This window comes from Dermacentor andersoni, chromosome 1 (assembly GCF_023375885.2).
Source record: "Dermacentor andersoni chromosome 1, qqDerAnde1_hic_scaffold, whole genome shotgun sequence".
NCBI classification, from domain to species: Eukaryota; Metazoa; Arthropoda; class Arachnida; order Ixodida; family Ixodidae; genus Dermacentor; species Dermacentor andersoni.
Window position 1 is genome coordinate 351,773,446 of NC_092814.1, and position 21,181 is coordinate 351,794,626.

The 21,181-nt window shown below is 46.6% G+C and overlaps 2 protein-coding genes across 4 annotated transcripts in view; one reads left to right on the top strand and one right to left on the bottom strand.

The window, feature by feature from the left end:
• LOC126516889 (uncharacterized) overlaps positions 1-21,181 on the bottom strand; it is a 63,449-nt gene that overhangs the window by 34,475 nt on the left and 7,793 nt on the right. The window contains exon 2 of one of the 2 annotated variants that reach the window (XR_008609408.1): positions 20,852-21,162. The exons of the other annotated variant lie outside the window; for it this stretch is intronic. The gene's annotated coding sequence lies outside the window, so the exon portion shown is untranslated. Of the gene's footprint in view, positions 1-20,851; positions 21,163-21,181 lie in introns of those variants that run through there. 2 annotated transcript variants of the gene reach the window in all.
• LOC126516776 (solute carrier family 22 member 6-A-like) overlaps positions 3,558-21,181 on the top strand; it is a 101,575-nt gene continuing 83,951 nt past the window's right edge. Inside the window, exons 1-2 of one of the 2 annotated variants that reach the window (XM_050166880.3) lie at positions 3,558-4,241; positions 20,504-20,845. In XM_050166880.3, coding sequence (XP_050022837.1) covers positions 20,642-20,845 — 204 coding nt within the window. In that variant the 5' untranslated portion in view covers positions 3,558-4,241; positions 20,504-20,641. Of the gene's footprint in view, positions 4,242-12,464; positions 12,764-20,503; positions 20,846-21,181 lie in introns of those variants that run through there. The other variant, XM_050166878.3, reaches the window with a different exon arrangement.

Genomic DNA, 21,181 nt, shown 5'->3' on the forward strand with positions numbered 1-21,181 from the left:
CGGAACGCGCGTTCGGTTGCGCCGAGCGCGATTGGCCTATAGGTTAATCGCACTCCGCGCAACCGAACGCGTGTTCCGAACAACGATCACCGATCGCGCCCTAGCACTAACATGTTTTGCGCGGATTTATGAGAAGTATAATTATTTCTGATGAACACTAGCAGAGCTTTCGCAAACACTAACAAAATACTAAACAGCGCAAAGGATATATACGAATGAAGAATGAATGCATAATCTGCCAACGACATACCTATTTGACACTTTTTACGCAGTCGCTCGCGATATCTGTAGCAATATATATATATATATATATATATATATATATATATATATATATATATATATATATATATCCCCTTTCTGGGGTATGTTTTACTACTAGAACTTATATATATATATATATATATATATATATATATATATATATATATATATATATATATATATATATAAGTTCTAGTAGTAAAACATACCCCAGAAAGGGGATGCGAAGACGTTGGTTCGTATGCAGCGCCTTGTGGTGGCTACAGCTGCGTGAGATTGGCGTTGCATCTAAGGGTCTGTGTTAATTATTTGTCGTCACAGTCGGGATTGGGAGCACTTGTGAGCATTGTCTAAATGATAAAGAAGCAATAAATGTGCAAACTCGCGCTTAAATGCGCATAAAATTCAGAAATTGCTGAATACAGAAGGTTGCCACTTTTCCTCTCGTCAGCATGTCATTAGAGTTTAACGTGTGCTTCTGTAGTACGTTACGGCTTATCGAGCTTTACCATGCGAAAGAAACCTTCTGAAATCAGCTTGAGAGTTTTTCGTGTAAGGCTAGTTTTAAACGAAAGTTATTTCTGTGGCCTCTGAATGCATGGTGGGCTTCGCGATGTTGCGTTTGCGTGTGTGCGCGCGCGCTCTCAAAAAACCCATGCGGTGTTTGCATACAATTTGCTCAATCTGTGTGAAGTGGACTCTCGTTAAGTAAGCTTTTCATCGCATGTCAAACATGATTGCCATATAGAAAGTATTCTGTGCACTGCAACCGCCCCCTGCAAACTCATCTACGTGGGTCGCGCAGCCTCCTTCGAGCCTGAGGTATAACCGTCATCTTGACAGTAATCACTGCGAAAGCATCGTTCGAGTGTTCTTATGTCAAATTCTATTTTTTGTTTCATTTGCATGGGTTCATGCGTACAACCTCATCGCGCATCATATGATCAAGGTGCGGGCAGACAACGTGGCATTGTGGCCTGGCCTCAGGGGCACCGTGCACTTTGCATGTCGGTAACCGAAGGTTTGTTATCATCATGCATGGGTACCTGAAAAGTTTAGTCTCATAATTAATTTGACGATGAAGATGTCTTTGACAAAGCGAGAGGGAAACGCCAAACTCGCACATTTGAATCCCGGTACAAGTATGATAGTCATCTCTGCGACCATGTATTTATGGAAACTATGCTCCATTTCTGTAGTTCCTCGCAGCAGTGTAGAAGCTCCTGGCTCCTTCGACCAGTCAGGAGACGAGACATCCTTAAATTTGTCCATCCGCAGTTTGTCGTCTGCTCACTGGTGTAGCCTGCGGGTGTTCGGGGTGGTAATCAGCAGAAAAAGGTGCATATGTGTCTGCCAGCGGTAACAAAAATACCATAACGATAGCCCTGCGTCATTGCTTCCTCTTTTTTTTTTTCCTGACGTCCGTTGCGTCTTCGAACGCTATAGGAAATTACGCCACGAGATCTGGCAGCAGTTGGGCGCAGTGACAGGAGCTCTCGGTCAGCGCGTGTAACATCGCACGCCGGGATGATTGGGCAATATGTCGATCGCTCTTGTAACATCAGCATGTACACGTGTGCGCTCGCGGACATTCGCAAGCACAGAGGCTAAAGGAAAAGCTGGGAGAAAAACAGCCACCGCCCTAACGACGCCGTCAAGTTGGTACCTCTCATTTTTGTAACGCCACAAATAATCAAAATATGATTCATTAGCGAGACTTAACACGTAGCACATACGTATAAAGACAGTGTGAAAAATTCATTCCGTGTAATTTTGAAAAAGAGCTGATATGGGTGTTTATCAAGTTCCTGAGTAAGCTTACGGTGTGCGAAAGCGTACGTTTCAAGGCCCCTGCACTGTGTGACGCCGCCATGCCGAGCGGGGCTCGTGATCGCGTTGTTTCCGCCTGTCGTCTGTATCGCATCTAGTTTTTTTGTTTGTTTGTTTTTTTCGCCTGTACGTCTGCACACCGTAGCAACATGGCGGCACCCTTGCGGTTACCAATTTCAACGCATGGACGTTATGGGCAGCTTTGCCTCTATAGAGTTACTTATTTTAACTATGTGTTCGTAAGTGCAGCTGTTCTCTTAAAAACAGGGTTCGTGCTTGTACCTTTACCGCACTCCTTCCGCATTGTTCAAAGCGCGTTCAACGCCGGCTGCATCCTTCGTTCCTTCCGCGTAAAAGAGCAGCTTGGAACGATACCGCACAGACGAGACTGCGGGGGCCATTTTCGCGAAGCACGAATCACTTTTCAGGAGGGAGCCGTTCGCGATGCTCTGGCTGTACCGACTAGGCGTATAAATCAGGGAACTGCTAAAGGAAATAATTGGTTGTACTTTAAAGTTCGAACTAATGTCCATACGGCAGCGTTGCGTTGATTTCTTTTGTTCTTCGCACGTTTTCAATCGAACAGGCGGAGAAATTACTTAGGTATCATAGAGCCTGAATTTTATTAAGAAGCGAAGCAAAATCGCACAAAAAAAGAAACGCAGCTGCAACCTTCAGAGAAGCTTCCATGTAAATACCAGCAACGAGACCACTTTTCAAGGCCATTTATTCAAGCAACGGGTTCCGACCTATGGCACTACATCTCGCGGCGTAAGAATCACCGCTCGCAGGCCTCGTAGCTTTGGCTCTATACACAGCTGTTAGTACGGCGACTGAAGGGGAAATTGGCGTGACTTTCAACAGACCGAGCGACAGTGTTGTGCAGCTGGATCGGCGCCCAAGGGCGCAAGAATCTGCCAAGACGACCATGCAGGCTTTTATTTTTTTGTATTTAGCCTATACACCATGTCAATTTAGAGGCATTGTGCAGTCCTAAATGTGCGTTTTGGAGCCTGAGTCAAGCCACTGCAAACGCAACAATGTATATTAGTCGTATTCGACTTCTTCGCGCTTCATTTTATGTACACACCGTGCATTTGCTTCGTCGCAATTCAATAGAGAGAACCGTAGCATAGATTACGACCATTGGGCTGGCGCCATTTATGTAAAAAAAATATCGAGTGAACACTTTAGTTCAGACCGGTCCTTTATTTGACGTGCTTGCGCCGATTTGTCCTTGTTCCCGACGTTCACAGTGCTTAAATGAAGCCGTTGCAGTTCAAGGTTACTCATTGGCCCCTGCACTGTAAACTAATTTGCACCCTTAAAAGTGAGAAAGGGTGTAAATGTGTCTATAACTCACCGCCTTAGGCTGTGATTTATATATCTCAGACCTTAAGGGCGTGAGTTACAGACACATTTGCACCCTTTTTCACTATTAAGGGTGTAAATTATTTTACATTGTGTACTGTTCGTCTAAGTGCATCTAAGTCGTCTAAAAGAGAAAGAGAGAGAGAGAAAAGGAAACACAGGGATTAACCAAAATGCAGCATCTGGTTTGCTACCCTGCACTGGGCAAGGTGCCCGCTCGAATCACTCCCTCTTCTTGGAGAAACGCAACATTTAGGGCCACTGTTGCGATCGCTTAGCGTATATTGTTAGATTTTTCTTTTTCAATATTTAACGGTCCTCGTGAAACCGGAACAATTGAATCTTACGCAATGAACGTAATCTTCGTTGTTTCTTTTTTTGTTTTGTTTTTTGAGCGCTCGATGAATGGGCGCGAAGAAGTTTTCCTGTTGCCAGATATTATTGGTTTTTTTTTTTTTCGCACGAGGCACAAGACAACCCGAGGCCCTTCCCTCGCTCTCGGCGCAGTCACCGCGTAACCTCGGACGTACTTACTCGCTCTTCCTGTTCTTGGCAGCGTGTAATAAATAGGTAATATATATAAAATATTTCCAGCGTCGCTGGCCGTGCACCCTGTCCGTGATAGGAACAGGACACGACCGTTTGGCAGCTCGAGGCGGATACGCGCTCAAACGTCACAGCGGGCGAACATCCTTATTTGCTCTTGGAGCGCTGCTCGAGAACCCTTGACGGCGTCGAGGAGAAAACACAGCTGGACTTATCGGCGACACCTTCGGGTGAGCATCTCTCTCTCTCCTATTCTCGGGGCTTTGTGTGATGAAACAGCACAAGTGAAATACTCGCGCTCATTTTGGTCTAATCGCGTAATCTTTTTAAATACGATTATTGGGAATAATTTTTTTGGGGGGGCTTCGAGTATGAAAAAAAGGATGCCGAATATTTCCTTTAAAAGGAAACACGATGCTTATAAGTGCGAGTATGCCGTGTGTCCCAGCTAACGTTAGCCAAGCTGTTAAAAGCAAAAAAAAAAAAGAAAGGTGAAAAAATCGCTGTGCAAGACACTATTATAAGATCTATGGTCTTCGGTTGTGAGAGGTCTGACGACCGAACAGCGTAGTTCTTAAAATCGCATCTAGCACCGTGTCAGTTTTTAAATATTCTTTTTCTTCTTTGAACAGCTTGGCTAAAGTTAGCTGGGACACGTTATAAAGTGAAAGTCAGCAAAGAAAATTGTCCCCTAAATTGGTATGCAAAACTTGAAGGCTGCCTAAAGAATAAATATCCTTCACCAGGTATCTAACTGCAATATATATATATATATATATATATATATAACGCTATAGTCACTAATAACAATGCTATCTGGACACAGGCACATATTCGAAAATGAGAGTTGTATAATTGTACACGATTCCAAAACAAAGGCTATTTGATGCGTCGTACTCGAAATTAGAATATTCACGTGCGCTCGCTGCTATAGCAAGCAAGTTAGACAAAGCATTGAACAACCGCGAAAGGACCCACAGGGACAGCTTTGCTTCGACACAAACACCCAATTATTCATTCGGTCTCGTCCACAGTTTAGCATATACGTCGCGCACTATTTAGTAAGAAGTGAGTGCGCAAAACAGTCCAGCCGCATTTCGTCTCAAACATTCGGGCCAGCAGCATATATGCTGACGTCTCGAAATTAAAATTGCGCCCTGTTACAGAGAGAGATCGAGGTCGTGGCTTCGACCTCATCCACGGCGGTCGCTTTCCGATGCAGATATATCAAAACGTTTATTCAAAAAAAAAAAAAAGGGGGAAGTGCAGAAAGCGAGTGGGTGGAGCCAGACGCTTGCGTAGACTTGGATTTAGTCGCACGATAAAAGAGCCCCAAGTGGTCAGAATCAATCCGGAATCCCCCACCATACGGCGTCCCTCGTACTCAGATCTTGGTGCTTGCTCGTACAAGCCAATATTTCTTTTTTCTTATTTTTTTTAAATTGCGCACGATGCACTTTTACATGAATTGAAATTAGCGGTGACCTGATTCTGCATAACTGATTAGCCGTGGAAGGCTGAGCAAGTTGGCGAAACATCATGACTAAATACTAACACAAAAGTGAGCAGACATGAGAAAAAAAAAAATGTTTTTTCGTCTTCTATCATCTTGTCTGCGTCTTTTAGCGCTGGTTTACAGTTATGAATCGAATGACCTGTATTTTCAATTCCCTGTCTGGATGTTTCTAATGAATCGTTGTTTTCGACTTTTCATTCAAGTAGGTTAGAAGCGATCACGTTAAACCTCCTGTTGTGGTTGTCTGGCTTGTCGATCCTCGTGTCAAGCGTCCTGACTATATACTTAGCTCATACGGGCAAGCTGCTTCTGGCATAAAGCAACATTGTCGCGGTGCGACAAAACATCCATTTTCTTCTCAAGTTTAATGAATCGGTTTAGTTTAACATCGTGAATGTGACCGGCGATTTCCTTGAGGCACAGGAAAATTTGAGTAAAGAATCGAGACCGCGGTGCGACTGGTTCACCGCTAAAAATGGTAAATCTCTGAGCGCACGAAGTAAGACATTTAATTAAGCAGCAGGCACGGCGGCACCGGCAAAGAGGGGTCGATAAAGTGCACGATTTCCGTCTCTTCCGAGCCGGGCAAAGCCAGCGCGCCTGAATTAAGGGCACCGTGAGCTCAAGCTTTTCCAACTCTTAGCAGTGCAAGTCCACATAGCTTATACAGCAAGCGGGGCAACCATATCTGGACGTTGCGCGCGCGTTCACGGTGTATAGTCACCGTTTATCTCGAGGCAAGAGTTACGGCATTCTACAAAGGAAACGCAACCGACCACGCATTCCGTGCTTGACTGCGACGTAGTGGCGAATGCACATGAAATGCGCGCTCCACGAAACCGCGTATCGGGCAACGCTCTGCTTTCGGGTTAAGCGAGCTGTAGGTATATTCGCGACACGGGCGGGCGTCTGTTGCCGTTGTCTTCTCACTTATTCCGTCGTGGTCCAAGCGGCCGGCGTCGGTAGCATTCGTGCGAAAACGGAATTGCTCTGTTTGCTGCGCCGTGCTGTTCGCGCAAAGTACAAAATAAATGCGAGGGGGCGCACACGCGCGCAAGTCTTACTGAACGAAAGCCAAACAAAACAGCCACACCAATTGGCCTGCAGTGTGCGAAGTCCAAAAGTCGAACTCGAAGCGGCGGACACTGCTTGAGCAAGAAATTGAAATGCATAACCGACTAATTATCAAAATTTTTCACTAATTAACTTTCTAGCTAATTAACCTATGACCCATATCACTATTTACAAATTCTAGCCGCGGAGTTCGCAAGGCGGATCCACTTGGAACGAATTCTCCGGATGACACCAGTTTCGATATGCTAACTCCCGAATTTTGCGGAGAAATGCACTTGCGTCCCAGTTACTTTCGTAACAAATCGTCGTTTTACGCATTCAAGCACACTCTGCCTATCTCGTAGGAAAGCGCATAATTATCTAAAATTTATTATTCAACAATTTAGCTTTGTTGTCAGGGTGTACACTTATATTGAAGAAAAAAAATTGAGCACAGTCATATCTTATATCAGGCGAGTTCACTTTGTACATTTTTTTTCCGCAAGGCTCGCGTTCCGAGATGTTCATCCCGAAGATTATCGCTCAGCTAGTGCGGCTTATTTCACATTCTCAGACGATAATCTCCGCACAAAGGTGCGCCCCGGAGTGGCCGAGCTTGTGGCATACTCTTTTTTTCTTCTTTCTTTTGCCCCGGGTTATAGTTTTCCACCTAAATTATTCCGAGGTAGCTCTTCGTGGCGCCACATAGCGTCTATGGAAGCAGCAACTAGGCGGATCAACCAGCATGGGAATGCATGGGCAGTGCACACGAGGATTTGCCTAAGCTTCGTCCTTTAGTATTCAAACGGCTTTGTGACTTTGAAAACTGAGGCCGAATTCGCAAAGCTTTTCGTTCGTAAGTGCTGTTTTTCATTGGCTGATCGCCTTCACTAATAATATGTGCTACACGACTATTGGCTGGCACGAACGCTTTTAGCGTAAGAACGTTTCGTGAATACGGGGGCCTGATCCCAAATACGAAATCATCGTTATAGACCCTTCGTTGCACCTGTCACCGTTGACATCTATAGGCACGCACGACACCACCGCCCGCACATTCACTGACATCGGCATTGGCTATACAACGCTGGGTTACCATTGTTATATATCTCGTCACCAACAATAATTGAGTCGAATGAGCTGCCTGACAATTGCTTCCTTTATTGATTTATAACATGGCTGTAGATTTTTCTTTGGGGGGGGGGGGGGGGATGGAGGGGAGGGAAGTGCTATTGTTCTATTTGTGATTCTGTACTTTAATAGTACGTATTGCCCACCCTGCTGGAACCTGTGGTGTTCGCAGTATTTCGCAATTGCATAAACAAAAATCAATAAAAAAATGTTGCGTTATGAATGCGACAGTTTGCAATGTGATGCATGTGCCCGGGGACCGATCGAGTTCTTGTATTCGAAAACTACGAGCAGTACAGAGAGTACAACGTCAACTATAGTTGCATGGCATGCTCGATATTATGAAGAACCGGGGGGTCGACCGCAGGCATGCCGTCCACACTACCGATCTGTCATTTTTTTGTTGTTGTTGATTCGTCGTTATGGATCTGATCGACTACTCTGATCTATGGACGGGAGCCACGTTTGATCAAATAACAAGGCGGTGTTTCTACATCTCCAGATGAATTCGTGTTTGTACAGGACGTACGTACGGAGCTTGGGTGAGACCATTCATGAGCCTAGCGCCCGTGGCGCAAGGCGCTGCTATTAAGTGCTATAGGCTAGAGTTGCGGCGTGTGTAGAGTAACTCTACTACTGTAAAGAATTGGGTCCCATGGTTTACGGACACGGCTCTTTATACTGGGGTCACTACTATAAAGCAGTACATAGCGCCACTGCGCCAACGTGACGCGTGTTGCGAGAAGTGCCTAGAGCAGTTTTAGATCGGGTTTTAGGTCTCGAAACCAATTTGATTACGAGGCACGCCGCAGTTCGATATTCCAATAATTGTGACCCCCTCGCATTGTTCAACGTGCACCCAATGCATGGCGCATGACACCAAGCCAATTATAATTTCCGCTCTAATAATTTCTCTGATTAGTTGGTTGAGGCTCTCTGCGACAGTAATATCGTTTTATCGTGATCTACGTGGGCCAAAAAATAAAGCTAGATGCGTGATCCATCAGCTCAGAAAGCTTCGCAACATTATCGACAAGGAAGATTATCACTTTCTTGATTTTTATTCCAGAGTGCTTGGTTGTCAGCCGGAGTTGGATAAATCAACGTTCTTCTGGAAAGGCTGTGACCATGGCTAATCAGAGACGTTATTAAAGCGGAAATTATGGTTGGACTTTGTCACGCTGTGTGTCGAAGCCTTCAATAGTGCTATGAGATAAATAACCCGAATTACTGAGAGGATGGTGTATACGAATGTACTGAACATGCGCCAATTACTGTGTAATGGTGAAAGGGCTCTGGTCAATGGAAAAAAGAAAGCAGTTGTAATATTCCACTATACGTAGGTCCCAGTCTCTCATTTTGCCCTTGTGCATCGAAGAACTGGTGAAGAGCGGGGCAGAATTTGCGAGGCCGAATACTGCTTCGTAAGGGCTCTCTGCCCATTGGCCGGCCGTCTTCACTATTAATATGTCCAGGGGCAGGATTGGCTGAAATTTCCTGTTACGAACATTTCTAGCGTAAGACGATTTCGTGAGTATGGGCGCGGATGTGGAGGAATTTTCTCCTTCAAGTTCTCTATATGGTTAAACCGGTCATTTTTCGACTTTGAGGGCGGGCATTGTCATGTCGAAGAATGACGTCACGGCATCGATCAGGGCGCTTTTGTTCGATGGCTCTGTCCGAACGGAGGTGTTGTGCTTCCCCTCCAGCATGTCCCAATACAATGGACACGGTGACTAATAATTCGCAAAAGAAAGAAACAAGTAAAAAGCTATACGAATTCTTAAACAAAAGGGGCGCGAATTTATGCACCGATACAATGAATGCGATGTGCGTTCAACAGGAGCAATCACGAAGGAATGCGAAGTGGCAAATAATACGCGTTTGAGAAAGCATCATTGCATGTACAGTTCGCGACTTCAGCATGCAGTATGAACTCTGCGAATAGGTGTTCAGAATAGCACTTAACTGAGCTAGTTGGCTTAATCGCTAAGACGGACTTAAACAGCTGAACCGAAAGAAGCGTAGGACTAAGAGCGTCAAGCAATGACTGCTAGTACTTTATTTCAGATCAGCTGTTCAAACCATAGAGTTTCATACAATTACCAGAGGGAACTGCGGCGCTAGTGTCTGCGGGAGGTGCAAGCAGGGCAGTTCAGCCACCGTGCGAATGATGGGTAATACATGGATTTGTCGAAACTTCATCCTACTGCCTTTAAATGGCTCCGTGACTTTGCCAAGTGCTAATTTTTACAGCGAAGCTGTCTATGGCTATGTTCTGGCGGATATTGTCTCCGTGGGCATAGAACAACAGCTCATACTCCTCTCCACCGCCGACGCCCCTTTCCCAAGTTGTGTATACTCCTCGACACGAGCGCCTCTCTCTCTCTCTCTTTCTCTCTCCAACATTGCGCAATACCGCGGCGCGTGCTCTTCGGCGGCCACCTGTGCGGCGTATACTATACAGAGCGCGCACCGTGATTGGCGTAGCCGCGCTATAGTAAAAAGTCGATGTCTCGATCCACCAGTCGTCGCGCACTATTGCCTTGTGGCGTAGAGATCGCATCACTGCGTTTATCGATTGCGCTTTGGACCGGGCGTGGGCAGGACGCGCGTTGTTCGATCGGAAGAAGAACAGCGGGAATGTAATGAGCGTCGGCGCGCACAGAAGCGCGAATGGGCGCGCCGACAACGTGAGGCGCCTCCCTTGCCGCTGCACCCAGTCAAGCGCAACATCGAGCGCCGGCGCAGCCGTTCCCGAAGAAGAGCAACTCGCACGCGTCGAGCGCCGGCAAATGCGTCGGTGCGAGCGGCGCCGTCGAGCGAATACCACCGACGATGATCGGGTCAGGGAGGCGAAACGCAAGCGCGATGCATACCAAGACGCTGCATATTTCGCCCGTACTAAGCTCATAATAGTCAAGTTCAAGATAGTAAATCCCCAAAGCTTGGTATAACCAACCATAGCGCCAGCTTCGCTGGACTTCCCTCTTCACAGGGTGGAAGGGCGCTGAGTTTTAAGGAAGTACTCCATTATAAACGATTAAATAAATCTATTAACATTCTACGCCAACAGGATTCGAACGCAGAGCCTCCATCACAGAAGCCCGATACTGAAACCATTACGCCACGGAGGAACGGAGCATCGGTTATGCGTGCTTGCATAGCCTTATATTACCGTCTGCTATAAAAAGATAGTAAAAAATTCTTTGGGAATTTACTCCAATTTATACCCAGAGAAAGCGTAATAAACGAAACCGCAAGAACGTCTGTAGACCCAAACACCGAGATCATACAAATTTTATTCTATTTATTTACTATACTGTTGGCCATAAGGCCGTTACAGAGTGGGATTTAATGCATCGCAAATGCAAAACCGGGAGCTACAACAACAATAAGTTGTCAAAACATACATACTGGGTGTTGCAACACTAAATTACGTCGATTAAGTGTCAGTAATAGAAAGCGGGTAAAAGTCGTAATATGAACAGTAGTTCAAAAATACAAACTGGGTGTTACAACAGTGAATTACATAATCGAAGTGTCAGTCATAGAAAACAGACCGAATTTGTACCGTAGTATAACACTCCGGCAATTCATCTATGTACTGTCAATTGTTCCCATGGTGACAGAACGATCGCAGCGCCAGAGTTCCCTCTAGTAACTGTAGGCAAACTCTATGGTTCGAACTCATCTTAGCACATAAATCTTTTTTTTTTTTTTTTACGATTGCATGTGGGAGCAGCTTCTCAGGCAAAGTACAGACCGAGAATATACAGATACGGGCATGAAGCGCCACGGACTACGCCTAAGGCCTCGTGGCGGTGAGTGCGGGAAGTGCATGCTCGGCTGATTATGATTTAAATGTAAATAAAGGCAGAAATGATTGATTGACTAAAATGTTTTATTTGAAAGTTCACCGATATTGACTCGACGGTCTATTAGATAAATAATAAACAAAGGCGACTCGACAGGAATCAAATGTGGGCCTATCATGATTATTATACCGGTGTTTGCTAAAAGTGCGCTGTCTAGTCATTGTACCTAAACTAAATGAATCTTATCTCGCGATGCGTTGAGCAATGCGAAAACTGCGTGCTGAGCGGCGGCATTAATGAGATGGTGTTGTCGCGCGTCGAATGGGGATGCTGTCTATATAGGATCCTGCTGCACTATTCCACTTTAAAACTCCTGTCTTTGTACGAGCACGCGTGGTCGCTGATATCACGTGATGAACACGCGTGAACCAGTGATATCAACAGACTTTATATGATTTAACCTTGATTTGATGGCAGCATTCCATCTATAGCGGGATGGCCGTTCTACGAGTTCGATTCCGTGGCATTCTTGAATGCACGCCCACGCGAAGCAAACACGTGGATGTCGCACCTGCCACTCGAACTGAAGATTAGACGAAGCCCAGAGTGAAACTGAAGTATTCGCCATTAAGTTGCGCAAGCTTGCCGCAGAAACTTGCGCCTATGAACTATGAAACATTGCTCTGCTCACGCTTTCCCACTGACAGCTATCCTAATCCTTTTTTTGTGTGCGTGCGTGCGTGTGTGTGTGTGGTTGTGTTTTTGAGAGAGAGAGAGAGAGAGAGAGAGAGAGAGAGAGAGACTTCCATCAGGCTTTTCCAGTACCATTCGCAAGCGACGAGCGTGTACCTGTCTGATTGGCCGCATAGCGCGCGTCTCGAGAAGGCCCACTTGGGAGTGCAAGCGGAGTGCACCTTATCGTTGCACAAACGCCGCCACGAGATGGGAGATGCTCACGACGACCGTGGCGGGCCGGTCGTAACTCCTTATCGAAGGAAATTGTCGCGCACTTCTCCTTGGAGAGAAGGGTCTGCATCTCGCAAGGCGCCGACGCCTGTAGTGTCAATCGACTTCTTGCACACATTCGCGGTCAGTCCACTAGCGTTTGCTGGATCGAGCATAACCTATAGGCTGTACGACATTCGAGAGTTCGAAGGCTGCTGTCGAAGCAGGGATCCGAGCTCAGATGGTCGAAAGGTCCTTGAGCAGTCGATGAACAACTGTCGCCGAAACTGTAAGTCAACAGCAGTGCATACGCCGCGTGCATGTGGAATCGGTGCATGACGAAGGGAAGTTTTGTTTTGGTGCGGTGAACTAATTAGCGTATATATGACTATGGCCTAAATTGGTAGGTATCTTATTCGTTTATTTCTTGGGCGGGCCTATGGGAATGTATTGTTTTCCTACGTGATCGAATAGAATTCGTGCAGGCCTTTCTGAAGAAGCGGAATGTGCATGGTCGAACGAAACTGGCATCAGCCACTCACTGTTCATGCTGTGAAAGGGTCCCAGTAAGGTCGAAATAAAACACGACAACTTAAATGAAAGCTCTTGCTCCGGTCCAACTCTGATTTCTCCAATTAAATACATTGCGGGTGTTATCTTATTAGACGACCACCTAACGCATTTGAATGAAATTTGTTGCAGTTCAGAGAGAAAACTAAAATCTGTCGATGATCTGTTAGACTGGCCAGTGACGATTTAAACACCTATAATTTCAAATTGCATCTGTTAGAGACTCTTAAGCGAACAAATATGATGTAATATTTCACAGCCTCCGGGACCACCTTACATTGTTTCCGAAGATATTGCGAAATTTTTATTCACGAGTTATTTATATATTTCCTAGCCAGGCATTTCAAAGAGGGCAAAACTGACCTCTTAATATGTCAGTTTTGCCCACTTTGCATGTTCTCAATTGAGCAACTTACGGGCAAGAAAGGCGCCACTTTCCATAAAAGCGATTACATTGTCAAATATTATGAGCCGGTTAAACGCGAGAACGTTATCAGTATGGCAAGACGTATGCGGCAAAACGTGCTTTTGCTGCACCAAACACACTAGTATTTAAAAAAGAAAAAAAAAATATTCCGAAGTCATTCCACAACCACCAAGTTTTTAGATGATGCAACATCAAGGTTTTCCGTCTTTCCATATGGCAGCGGCTTGGGCAGAAGAACTTTCCGGTTTGTTGCCTTGAAACATGTTGCCTTAAAAACATGTTCCTTAAAAAAATGAAAAGAAAAAGAAGCAACACCCAATACACTGATAATAAACGCTCTTCAGTAAGAAAACATACGCACAGAATAATATAGAAAATCTATTTCAGGGCAGTGCAAAATTATTAACTTAGGGGAACTCCGTCTCAGAACGAAGATACTAGCAACCATTTGACTTGGGCTACAAGCGGGGCTACAATGAAGCGCGCTCGTGTAACCTCATGTACATGGGGGTATACGTATACCACGAGCCAAAATTTTGGTACACGGGCTTTCGCGTGCGTGCGTGCGCGCGCGCGCTCGTGTGCGTGTGTGTGTGCGTGTGTGTGTGTGTGTGTGTGTGTGTGTGTGTGTGTGTGCGCGTGCGTGCGTGCGTGCGTGCGTGCGTGTGTGTCACCTCATGTACTTGCATTCCGGTAAAATCAACAGTTAAGCACAGCTCTTCGCCTAACCTCGAATCGCGGTTCAGGTGCATCACGTCATTGCGTCACCACGTCATTCATGTCACTGCGAAAGCCAAGTTTAAGTTTTTCGTATTTCTACTACTTAAAATCACACGTAATGTTATAATTGTAAGCTCATTGAGAATCAAAACAAAAACGTGGAAGCAATGGCTAGAGAACCTGCGCTGTTTATGCCCCAAGTGTTATATGCTTTTGGTTTGGGAAGGACTTTTCATATGAACCATGAGTACCTGCGCATTTTCTTTTCTGACACACTACACTGGATATCTAGCACTACCTGAAGTACTGTTACAAACTTCATTTCCTTCTATTTTATTCTTTATTTCGCGTTTTTAACTAGCAGTACTGAACGCGTATAGTTCTCGTAACACAACGATTAAGCCCCGGATATTAGTAATTTTGACTTCGTGGAGTCAATTGCAGCAATGAGGTCCAGCAAAAATGGTCTCCCTAATTTACTTGCCATATCAAAGAACCATCTACTCGTTGTATGAGGGAAGCCTCGTAACTACAATTGTTGTCATTCATGTTGTCCTGAAATTCAGCAAATTTCCTACCTATGTATTGAGTGGTAGTCCAAATTTGTTGTTGTTTTTATCTTATATAAGAGATGCTACGTCCCCTGCGGTGATGTTGCGTGGAAAGTGTCCGACTCCTTCATTTTTACCGGAGGAACGATTCCGGGGGCTATTTTCTCGACATGCTTGACCTAATTCAGTGCTGACGGAAGACTAAGCAAGTCGTTGCTCTGCCGCATTTCTCTCCAGAAGAGAGCCGGTGTTATAAACGAGCAACCAGTTAAAAGATATCTATTTGCTGCTTTTCGGAGTCTGTGATCCCGCAGAGACCTCCACAAGTCAGCTGACCACCCTGCTTTGTATTTTCAATTGGGGTCATTTTGAACTTCGCGGGCTGAATCGGCAAAGCTTTCCGTTCGCAAGTGCTGTTTGCCATTGGCCGGCCGAATTAGTTAATCATATGTCCGACTTGACGATACGCTGGCACATGCTCTTACGAACGGCATTAAAGTTAGAACCTTTTTGGGAATACGACGAGCCCAGGGCCAGTGTTCACAAACGTTTTCTAAATCAAAGTGCCGTTTGCGATTGGCTATCTCCGCGCTGATGATTTCTTGTATCACGCCAATTTCTTATCACGAGTGTCAGGCGTCCAAACGGCACGAGTAGTGCGAGTACAGGCCCCGGTATATGTGCCACTTTTCCCACCTAACCTTAATGAACTGGAGTAGAAGCTCACAGTTGCAGAAACGAGTTGGTGTATGGATAAATGTGGTGGTGCGTATGTACGCATATATAGAGCGCGACGCCTCGAAGCTATTGCTTTCCGATTCTATACTCATTTTGCCTGAAGTAAAATTTACGTAGTCGTTCACGCACACATGGGCGGTGATTCCGTGGCATTTTCTGAACAGCCGAATCAAAGGTTCACCTCGTTTACACCCTCTGCTTTTAAAGCGAACAGCCTTTTAATTGCCTGCCGTATCCCGTATCTACTCGAGTGGCGAGGGCCGTGCGGAGATGGGGAGATTTGGGGCGGGGCGAAAGTAGGCAACCGAGGGAGGAGGGCTGTCTCCGAATGGTCCGGGGGGGGGGGGGGGGGCGATAACGTCACGCCGGCGTCACAGAGAAGAGACGGAGGCGAGGAAGTTGACGCGGCGTCTCCCATTACTTCGCTTCCTCTTCCTCACCTTGCGGTGCCTCCTAGACGATCGCGACGACGTACAACGGGGCACAGAAAATGCTGCGATAATGATTCCTCAGCGAGAAACAGCGGGTGAACTGACGTCGTCTGCGCGCCGAAAGGCTCGATAACACTATATCAGGCACGTACGCAGGATTTTTTTTCGGGGGTGGGGGGGCGACCCAAGGCAACTTTTCTACGCAAATGAGGGGGAGGGTACTTTTACTAGTGCAGATGTGAATAATGCCCACCATTTGCCGTAAAGACGCCTAAAGCCGCAAAAGAGAATTAAAATCACGTGTACCTTACAGGTACGCCTGTGAGATACACTTCCCCTTTACTTGGCAAACAAAGAACCACATCAAATGGACTCGCGCATGAATAATGCGCAGGAAGAACCTAGCCAAGAACAAGTTAACAAGCGAAAGTGCAAAATAAAGATTTCTAGTAACGTATTTTTGAATTAGCTCTGGAAGAATTATAGAGAAATCTAAACTTTGCGGAACAATCTCAGTTATCTGGTATCCCTCTTTTACTGCTCTACCAAGTAGCAAAACCGACTAGTGTTGTTATTTGGGAAGTTGCGTAACGATGCGTGGTCACCAGCCCCGTACAACCGCGTAGAACGCAGGACGCTGCGGTTCTAGACGTACTGCGCCCACCGCGGAACGGTAGAACACCCCCCCCCCCCCCCCCCCACCCATTAGCACAGCAGGGAAGTGGCTACGTCAGGCGGCTCGAAGCTTCATTCAAAACACACGGAATTATTCTCCACTTTCCGCGGCGTTTCCTCTACTTCCTTTTTAAATAAGAAGATGTTGATCCATACATATTTTCACAAACAATTTTGACTTTTCCCCTCCCACTTTGGCTGTTGCCTTGACTTTCTCGTTTAGTAGATCGCTTACTTTCTCATCTCCTTGCGACTCTTGTTTCCAGTTGCCAATTTTGCGCGAAAAGTGCTGTACAATAAGGGAAAAACCAGACGAGGTAATGGGTCAGTCATATTGCTTATGGGTTGAACGGTTATTGCAGGGTCTGATGATGGACGCTGTTTCGCAATACCTTATATTCCACCTTATCTAACCCATATCGCGGGTATATGGTTCCGAGGATCTGCCAGCGTCGCGGCGAGCCGTCACTCGAGGAAGTAATGAAGCAAAAGGGAAAGTAAACGCAACTGGCGTTTTCTCCGGCCACAACTCGTTCCACGAGCATACAGACCAGCCGTCTATGAACCGAATCCATTTCCTGGCCCCTGGATCAGTCTAAACAACGAAGGTTGAACTAACGAAGCAACAGGGATGCGCGGGATCGTTGAAACGATGGCGACATAAAAATTGTGTTGGGCATTATAAATAAAATAAAATATTATAATTAAAACAATAAACTAGGCCTTTCCCGCTGCAATAGATGGTGACAACTGAATTCATCTTGAGTTAATCGCGCGGGCACCGAATCGATGAGAAAACTGGCCTCCACACCCCGGGAGATGCCGATAACTATACCGCCATCCAAAGGAGTGAAAAAATTGACAATCATTCCACTCTGTGAAGATGGAATGGCAGCGAAAGATGGCGACAGTCAAAGCTCTCAAACGAAAAGCAAAGTGTTTCACCTCCGCTGCGGGTCGGCCTCAAGATAGTGCAATATCTAGCCGACCCGCGGCGGAAATGAAGCAGGCGTAAGCACTACCGTGGGCCGCTCCCGAAGATAGTGCAACGCCGGGCCGACCCAAGGCAAAGGTGAAGCAGGCGTTAAGCACTCCCATATGTGGGCCATCCCGAAGGTAATGCAATGCCGGGCCGACCCGCGGTGGAGTTGAAGCAGGCATTAAGAACTCGCCATACGCAGACTGATCCCGAAGATATTGCAATACTGGGCCCACCGGCGGTGGAGGTGAAGCAGGCGTTAAGCACACCCATATGTGGGCCCACCCCGAAGATTCCGAAGGGTGCGTTATAGGTTCCCGAGTCCACAGGGGTACGTGCCATTGATCTTGGACCCTTTTTGCACTATCACCAGTATCGGCCCACATGATTTTTTCTGTTAATGGATGCCTAAAAGCACTGCGGAAGTTAGTCATACACTGCTTTTGCTGTAAAAGGCAGCAAAATGTTCACCGCCGAGTAGATTGATTTGTCGACGCTTTAGGAATGTGTGTCAGGAGCGGTGCCTTGGGCGGATGGGGGGGAGGGGGGTATGCCGCTTAACTTCGGGGTGGGGGGGGGCGCCTCTCCCCCCCCCCCCCCCTGGGTACGTGCTTGCACTATATACTACCCGGACAACTGCGCAACGGCAGTAGCGACTGGACTGCGTGACAAATTTGCCGCATGAGGGAGTTCAGCGCCGCGAAGCGGAACGCCAGCAACCATCTTGGACTGCTGCTGCTAACAAGTATACTTCGAGAATCACTTCGTTAACGACTCTTTCGGTGCTGTGTGCGGTATCTGCGATTGGCTGCGGTTTCGGTCAGATAATCACTATCGATAGCCAAGAAAAAAAATAAACATCATTGAATGCTCAACAAAAACATTTGCCTGAAGTAATGCACCGACATTTCATTACAAATTTGTGCATGTTTCATCGAAGTATAAAACAAAGCCTTGAGTGGGATGATTTCATAATCTTGCTAGTACACACGCTGTATTTCAGTGATCCACGGACGTTCAAGGACAATTCAGTGGGATAAGAAAGCTGTTCGTTTACCTAGGCGGTCAACTGCAATGGTTTCTGCGTGAATTTTTTCCTATAGAGGAGCCGTAGAGCAACTTCATTTTGGGCTGAACCGCGCTTAATAAATAAATAATTGTACGCTATATACTATAAGCAAAATTGCTTTATCGCTTTTCAGCGGAAAGGCAGTTTGCATACCATCTAAAATTAGCGATGTTACTCTAATGTTTAAAGCCGCAGCCACATCCGTTTCGATTGCGCATGCGTCTTGTAAGATGGCGACCGCCGTGGAACCACCTGGGGTCGAGTTCACGAAGCGTTTTGTTCGTAAGTGCTGTTCGCCATTAGCCGACCGCATTCGTTTATAATATGTCCAGCATCAAGATTGGCTAGCATCTGCTTTTATGAAAAGCTTTTGCGTAAGAAATTTTTCTAAATACGGGCCCTGCTCTCCGAGACGTATTTTGCTTATGTATACACTTTTTTTTGCGTCTAGCGCTGAAAGATGATTTGAGGTATCCATGCTTGCGAGGTCTACTTTCACTCGAGGAGTGCTGTGGAAGCTGTAATAAAGCTGGAATTTATGAAAGAGTAGAACGAGGCGAACAAACGTCGTTCTATGCAAATTCGTTGCGCGTGGGAATAGGCGAAATAAGTGCGTGCTGTTTCTCTCGGAAAATACTCTTAACTGTTGTTTGATGTTACGTTTCAAACTTCATGTTTACTGCATACGCAAGGAATAGTCCACGCAAAAGCCAGAGGACGGCGAATTGAAAGCAGCAGCTCGTTTTATTGAATTGTTTCGCGGTATAGGCAAAGCATGAGAGTTTAACTTGAGCTTTAAAAATATTCTCTCATAACATATATACTCACGCTTTAAAAAGTTCGCAGCGCTGCATTTCAGCGCACCTCGTTTCGTGTTTAGATCCGACGAGTAACATGATGCGGGACACTGTGTCAATGGACTGCAGCATTACTGTTAGCATTGCTTACCATGCCTATACGTTCTTGACATTACGCTTTACCATGTTGCAGTAACGCACTAATGTAGCTCACATGTGGTACTTGTGTGACTGCAGCATTGAACAGCGCTTCGGATTAGTCCCTTCGTCTTGCCGAGTTGTACTATTGCAATGACTGTGTACGGAAAGGCTCTTACGACCCACTTTGCGTGTTTTTGTTTTCGTTTCTTTTTTTTTTTGAGACCTGATAAAGGCGCACGCCTGTATATATGTGCACTCGCGCTCTTACGGAGGGCCGAGTGAGGTCGATCGCCTCATCACCCATGCAGCGCACCGCGCGCACCACGCCACCCACATCCACTCCACAAGTCGCTCGAACATCTCGCGAGTTCCTTGGCTGCTTTGTCACGTGACCACCCCGCAGACTTGTCCAGTGCATGAAAATTGCCTCGAAGTTTGACAATCCGAACAGCAAACGCGTAGTGGGCAAAATCCGGTCGCGCCGGCGGCCAATTGGAACAGCCGGCGCCAGAGCGATCGGTTGGGCCGCCATCTTGTTTTCAGAACAGGTCAGTCTCTGGCTTTCCTTTTTTTTTTGTTCACCTTTTGTTTGGCATAATTGCGTATAATTAGCGCTTACACATCGTTTCGAGGTTCCAAGTTTTCGCGGTTTCGTGACGTCCCGTGACAGACATGAACGCGATGTGAACGTTGCCCGACAAAATCGGACCAAAATGGAACAATTAATGGCGGCAATGAAATAAAATGAGAAAGGAATAGCTTCGCGTTATCACGCTCGTGAACTGTGCCGTTTGGGTATGCATGGAGTTAACAAAGGATTTACTCATGGGATTTGTCTTCCCAAAGCAAAGCATCTCTGAGGCAGCGGCGTATAGAGACCCCCGGGTTTAATTTTTACCTCGAGCTTTACCATTGCTTCCACGACTTGCAGGGAGAAGAGATGTAGGCGATCCGCACCGTGGGAACAGACTCGGGGTGCGAGAGCCGTCCTGATCGGAGGCCTCGCGTCGAGGCGTGACGTCAGCGTGCGCCGAGGATCTAGTCGTGCGGGAAGCGTGCACGCTAGCGCATGCTGGACGTTTCGGACGTGGTGGGCCAGCTGGGCTGGTACCACCTGGCCGTGGGCGCGATCACCGTGTTACGGGCCTTCCCAACGTCGTGGACGCTGCTCATCGCTCCTTTCATCGTGCCCGATGTGGATCACTGGTGCTCCAAGCCCGCCTGGCTGGCCGCCAACTGGACGGACGAGCAGTGGAAGGAGATCGCCATACCCGTAAGGGCTGGTCGCGAAATGGATGCTTGAATGGATGTAGCCGAGTGCGCCCTGAGCGTACTTTGTGAGTAGAGACGCAATTACCGCAGCCCAGATCTGATGAGCCTGCTGCGGCACTTCTCGCCTGAGTGGGAAGTTAAAACTTGTCGTTGATTCACGATTAGACGCACGGCGCAGAATCACGAGACGGACAGGAGCGGCGCTGTGTGTGTGCCTCATCCAGTCCCTCTGGTCATCCTGAGCGCTGCGAGTCTTATCGCCGGGCCACTCGTTCTTCTTCATCGCTGCATTTGAGGCTGTGTATGGCAGTGGCACCGCTGCGAGTAATTCATCGTC